The following is a 6,373-nucleotide window of genomic DNA, read 5'->3' as shown; positions in this document are numbered from 1 at the left end:
ATATGCCTCTTGCAGTTGGCTCAACCAGAGTTGAAAACTCCCTGTTGAATCCCAGATATTCATTACCGATGTCAAGGAGACAAGGAAAAATACACTCCCACGAAAACATGTTGTAGATTAGCACCAAAAATCTTTCCTTTCTTCCTCCTTTAAAAAAACTTGCATCTTCTCTGTAAAGAATTTAAAGCACAGATAAACAAAAAAGAGAAGGTAACTCTCAAACACTTTCCACCCAGATAGGATCATGTTAACATTTCTTGTTTCTGTTGTCCCAGTCTTTTCCTAGGCGAATAGAAGCACATGTTGATATACTATGTATGTGATGTGTCACTGGACGTTAGAGCCAGACTACGTGGGTTCAAACTCTGTCTCTACCACCTATGGCTGTGTGACCAGGAAAATCGGAAAAGATGATAGAACATTCCTCAGGGTTCTTGTGAGGGGTGAGTGAATTAAATATATAATATGCTTAGAACTGGGTATGGTATAGACCAAGGGCTCAACAAATGAGAGCTGCTGCTCTGGACAGGACATGCATACTACGCAATGCCATGTCCCCGTATATCCATGTACGTGCACAGAACGTGCACTCACGTGTATGTGTCTACTGACGTGTGTGCAGGCCTGTGTTGAGTGTGTGGACGTGTGCAGTTTTTATGGCTAAACACAAAATGGGATCAAACTTAAGGTAATCTGCTTTTTCCACACAACACACCATGAAAGTGTTTTCATATAAATAAATACAGATCTACATTACCATTTCAGTGGCTACAGAGTACAGATGAACCACACCATGTACACCCTCCAACTGTTGATCATTTAGATCGTTTGCATAATCGTTTTGAGTTGCACTTATGGGCTACCTAGTAAATACAGAAATTCAAAAGGAAGTCAAATAAGAATCAGAAAAGCAGTAGTCCACTAGATCAAACCAAGGCTCTTTTCCATTCCTTTGAACCTCAAGTTAGTGAAGTGGCTTACTCAGCCCACTCAAGTCTAGTTATGATTTAAATCAGAACATATAATTTAATACCGGCTTCACATTAAAAACAGTAACATCATTTGAGTACAAATTTTATTGACTAAAGAGACAAGATTCTTGCAAAGTAAAAATCAGAAACACCTTGAAAGCTTCCACCCAGCTCTGCAGACACGTCAGTGCATTCCTGGGCTACCTCCCATCACACATCCATGGTGGCCCCTGATGGTGGCGGGTCAGGCACTGCAAGGCTGCAGGGGAACTCAGGCGAAAACACACATACTGAATTTATTTTCCCATCAGACTCTTCAGTGAATGTTGGCATTACCAGGGGGATATATGAGGTATGTGCAAGGCTAGAACCCCAAAGGGTTCAGCCTTTAGTCATCTTGTACCATCTAGTCATAAGCCCTGAATAGACAGGTGTGGAGGGAGACGACTTTGGGTTTGAGACGCACCGATATCCGGCCTGTCCACGAACTCCACAGCGCACAGTTCTAGGTTATTGTCACTGCAGGGTGCGTGCTCCAGTTCCAGTACGATGACTGAGTTTGGGGCCGATGTCATCAGGATGTGCTGTGGCACAAACAAGGTCATCTGGGGACCCCGTGCTGGCCAATAGCGTCCAAGGTTAAAGCCATTAATCCACACCTGCCCCTGGAGAGAAAGAGAACGAGAAAACCATCAACCCCAGCTGCACTGACAACCCCGACGAGCGAGACAGCCTTGATGCACACAGGTCAGCACTGGTGGAGGCGGGACATGCCCCCATCAAGGTGCTCTCCCACCACACACAAGACCTGAGAAGCAGGCCCACACCAGTCTTGGTTCCAGCATCCTGTTGAGATGACTGGCCAAGTTGGGCAAGGGCTGGGTGGGAGAAATAACAAAAAGTTGCCCTGGATACCCACTCCTGATTCAGGAAAATACATGTTTAGTCCCTCTGACGGGCTTTAGCAGGCACACATGTCAGTACTGGACAGCACTGTGGCAGTTTCACCAAGTTTCTGAATTTCGTCCTGGGCCCCAGGGGACTGCTTGTCTCCATATACCAGCTTCTCCCTGACTCCTCTGGACACAGAGGAGAATTGCCGAGCTGCCTCCTCAGGAAGATGAGCTTTCCTTCTTTGCTGTCCCCTCCTAGAGGGTCTTGACCACGCTGTCTGCGTGCACAGGACGAACACAGGCCTGCAGCCCGCGTGCACACAGGTCCCAGGAGCCATCCCCAAACAATCTCTCAAGTAGCATGTGGGGGTTAGGGGAGGGAGAGACGGGCCCACTCAGTTGGGTGTCTGTTACTGCTGTGTTTTAACGGTTTTCACAGCAGCATCAGAGTGAGGATGGGGACTCCACACTTGCCTCAAGGAGCAGAGCTGGCCCTACAAGCTGCAAAGACACTTTCTGAGAGTAGGACAAGTTTCTTCCCTACAAAACTGAGAGTGGAGGAGAAGCCCCTAGAGAACAGGGCCCATGTCTGGGTGTGTCTGCACAGCCTTCCTGCATGTCCTAGGATTTGCTCATGGGGTAAGACTTAACAGTTGGCTGAACAGATGGAACATTCCATTACTAAGAAAGAAAGAGGGTGAAGGAGGGAAATCATACACACACACGAGAGAGAAAGAGAAAATGTAGGAGAGGATAGAAGGAAGGAATCAAGCAAGAAGGAAGGGAGGGAGGAAGAAGGAAAGAAACTGCTACTCACAGTGGCTGAAACATAACTGGGGGAACCTGGTGGAGGCCCAGGATGGCCACCACCTGGCCAGCCCTGAGTGCCAGCACGCTCCATGACACAGCTGCAGTCGCTTATCCTAGAGCTACTTAGTTGCCTACCTCTGGGTATTTCCCAGCCTCCACGTGTCCGCTTTATTCCAGCTCCCTCTGAATTCCCTCCCTGAGTTCAAATCTTCGTCCTGCCACTTACTGGCTGCCTGATCTTGGGCAGGTCCCAATTCCCACCGGTAACAGGGGACAGTGACGACAGAAGGAAGCAGTGCATGCAGATCTCGTGGTCAGCATAGTGCCTGGCCATGGGGAGGTGCTCTGTGAGTGGTAGCACTCCTCACACTCCTAAAATAAAAAGATCGTGGCATTCTCATGCCCACAAAAGGAGGCCAGTGATTAAACGACACCTGCCTGTTGGATTAAGTCATTTAGAAAAAGGTTGACAGTTTCACAGTTCTCAGAACGATTTTACTCTTGTTTTTACCACGGGATATGCTATCTCGATCCATCCTAAAGGTATATACAATGACAGCTTTACCAGGTTTTTATCAGTTTAAGATCTGCCAGTGCCTTGTTTTCACAGTAATAGAGAACGGCAGCGCTTGACTTCCTGCAGTCAAGGGGGAAGATGGTGCAAAGGTGGGTGAGGAATAGGGTTCTGTGAGCAGCACATGAGAACGCCTGTGCGACACGGGCTGCACACTGGGTCCCAACCAAGGTCAAGCCAACTCCTGACCAAATGGCGAGGTGAGTGACATAGAGGTTTGGTCCCTTCTCACCCCTAAAATTCCATTTCCTAAGTATCCAAGGGACGGTCCCTCACATGCATTGTGAGGAATCAAGCATGTCCACCTGGAACTGTTTCCCTGAATCCCCTTTGCCAGAGGGTTTTGGGTTAGAGTTGGCCAAAAGAGGACCTTGCTTGAGATTAGTAAGGTGGAAGGGAAGCAGCAGCCATTGCCCTTGGGGGGTTATCTTGGTTAAACGCGGGACTGATATAACCAGGGGCGCCTGTGAGTTCAGCTCGCCCTTGGTGTCCTCTATTCCATGTCTAGTTGGTCTTCCTAAACGCTGCCTGCTGAGCAACAGTGCCGTAGCCTCACAAGTCCCAAAGACCTCCCTGTCAGCTCCCCAGAGCACGACGTGGGCGGCTGGACTTGCTGAGATTCCTGACTTGACCAGCTTGGGAGGGCCGAGTAGTGTTCCTGCCTTTGATCTCTGACCCCTCTTCCAACTTCCACTTTCCCAGCTCCTCCCACATTTGTGCAAGGTCTAACTCTCACCAATGAATACTCACAATGGCTCCACTTCCCAGTCTGCACTGTGACTGATGGAGACAACCCCCAACTGTCGCTCCTAGTTGCTGATCAAAGTTGGTATTATTTTTCTCCTAGTCACTTCTTTAATTCTGGACACTGCATGATCTGTTCTAGTTATTCTTTCCTCCCCCAAATTATCACCTGTGGCCCATTTTGAGCCTTCAGCTCCCATATGAACTCTGCCTCCTGGCTCACCCAAATGACTCTCCAGTTTGTGGGTAGCATGCCTTGCACATTCTAACTTTCCCCAAACTCAGGGTTAATGTCTTCTTTGGCTTTGGTTAATTCTCCAAAGCTACGAATTTCTTCAGGACAAAATTTCCCTCCACTCACAGCTCCTAACAGAATGGGCATTAAATGAAGTTTACGGTGGATGGGTTGTCCTTCCAAGAGAGAGGAGTGAAGAATTTGGAAAGAACAGGTCATACAGGCACATAGCTCTGAGGCAATGCTGTCCAACAGAACTTTCTGCAATGACAGAATGTTCTGCACTGCACAATAGAATAGCCACTAGCCACATATGGCTATTGAACACTTGAAAAGTGGCTAGTGTGAAGGAGGAATTGAATTTTCACTTTTTTTTTTTTTTTTTTTTGCTGAGGAAGATTCGCCCTAAGCTAACACCCATCACCAAGCTTCCTCTTTTTTGCTTGAGGAAGATTTGCCCTGAGCTAACACCTGTGCCAGTCTTCCTCTATTTTGCATGTGGGTTGCTGCCACAGTGTGGCCACTGATGACTGATGTAGGTCTGTGCCTGTAAACCGAACCCAGACCACCGAAGCGGAATGTGCCAAACTTAACCACTAGGCCATGGGGCCAGTCCCTGAATTTTTACTTTCAATTAATTTAAATTAAGTGTAAATAGCCACATGTGGCTAGTGGCTGTCATACTGGACAACATAGTTGAGGCTGGTGAAATGTAATTTCATCATCAGAGCACAATCTCTCTGCTTCTCTCCACTGTCACAGCCAGTCTTCTTTTTTTTAGGATTGACCCCAAGCTAACATCTGTTGCCAATCTTTTTTTTTCTTTTTTCTTCTCCCAAAGCCCCCCAGTACATAGTTGTATATTATAGCTGTAGGTCCTTCTAGTTGTGGCATGTAGGATGCTGCCTCAGCATGGCTTGATGAGCAGTGCTAGGTCCATGCCCAGGATCCAAACTGACAAAACCCTGGGCCGCCAAACTACAGCACATGAACTCAACCACTCGGCCACAGGCCCAGACCCCAGTCTTCTAAATTAAGTCATAATCAGTGCTGTCTTAGACCACTGCGGCCTCCTCGCAGGTCTCCTGACTTCCTCTGTTAACTCCAGGACCCAGGCTCCAGCAGCAGCAAAACGAAAATCAGATGATTTTTACGCCTCCTGCTTCTAACCGCCTTCCCCGGGCCACAGATCCAGGCCTTCTTCCTCTCTGCCCTGCCTCCGCCCCTCTCCCCCTTGCTCACTGAGCTCCCCACTGAACTTTTTCGCATTACTTTAACACACCAAGCTTGTCTCCCCTGCACATTAACCATTCCCCAGGCCTGAAAGATTGCTCCCCCAGGCCTAAAGCTTTCTGATCACTGGGGTCTCAACTCCATCATCACCTCCTCAGAGAGAAGGGGCAAGGTCACCTTCTAACACTGGGCCTTCCATTCCAAGTCACTTACTGTCCCTTTCATCTCTTCTTTTTCTTCTAGTTATTATCATTGTTTGAACTTCATATCATTTGTTTGGTTACTGGTTTATAGCTATTCCCAGCATAGACTCTATGGAGGGAAAGGCTTTGTCCATCTTGTTCAAGGCGACATTCTCAGCATTCAGCAGAGTGATATTCAGTATATACCTAGCAGCCCTCATTAGATAATACTGGTTGATAATTCTGCCTGAGAAAAAATTCACTGAAGAGGTGACTCGAAGCCCTCTGAAAGAATACTTCATGCTCCTCTGCCCCTGGCTTAAGAGTTTTAGAGAATACTGTTCACAGGAAGAAAAATGAAATGTTTGCATTCCCTTCTTCAATCAAAAATAAAGTAATAAGAAAGAGATTTTTGAAAATGCTATAAAAATTACTTTAAAAGAGTTGAACTTTAAAAAATTCCATTTTTAAAAAGTATATACACTCTGATTTTTGTTTCTCTTTAGAAGGTTACGCTGCAATGATTAGTGGAAGCTGGGGTATGCACATGTTGTGAATGTGATCTAAAAGCAGACATACTCTTCATTAATGCACTGAGCCCAGCGGGGCCAAGAATTTGTAGAGTGAGCCCAGGACGTTCTGGGGCTTCCCAGCACTGTCCCAGCTGAAACGGTTCCATAACAAAATCTGACTTTCTCTGACCCTGGCTTGACCCCTGGTAGACTCCTTGC

At 47.1% G+C, this 6,373-nt stretch overlaps 1 protein-coding gene across 2 annotated transcripts in view; it reads right to left on the bottom strand.

Moving 5' to 3' along the window:
* Positions 1-1,058: 1,058 nt before the first annotated feature.
* Positions 1,059-6,373, bottom strand: part of GLB1 (galactosidase beta 1) — an 89,277-nt gene continuing 83,962 nt past the window's right edge. For both annotated transcript variants that reach the window (XM_014851836.3, XM_014851837.3), the window contains exon 16: positions 1,059-1,636. In XM_014851836.3, coding sequence (XP_014707322.2) covers positions 1,382-1,636 — 255 coding nt within the window. In that variant the 3' untranslated portion in view covers positions 1,059-1,381. The remainder of the gene's footprint in view (positions 1,637-6,373) is intronic.

This window comes from Equus asinus, chromosome 21 (assembly GCF_041296235.1).
Source record: "Equus asinus isolate D_3611 breed Donkey chromosome 21, EquAss-T2T_v2, whole genome shotgun sequence".
Classification (NCBI taxonomy): Eukaryota; Metazoa; Chordata; class Mammalia; order Perissodactyla; family Equidae; genus Equus; species Equus asinus.
The sequence above is the reverse complement of the archived record's forward strand: the minus strand, read 5'-3'. Positions and strand labels throughout refer to the sequence as shown.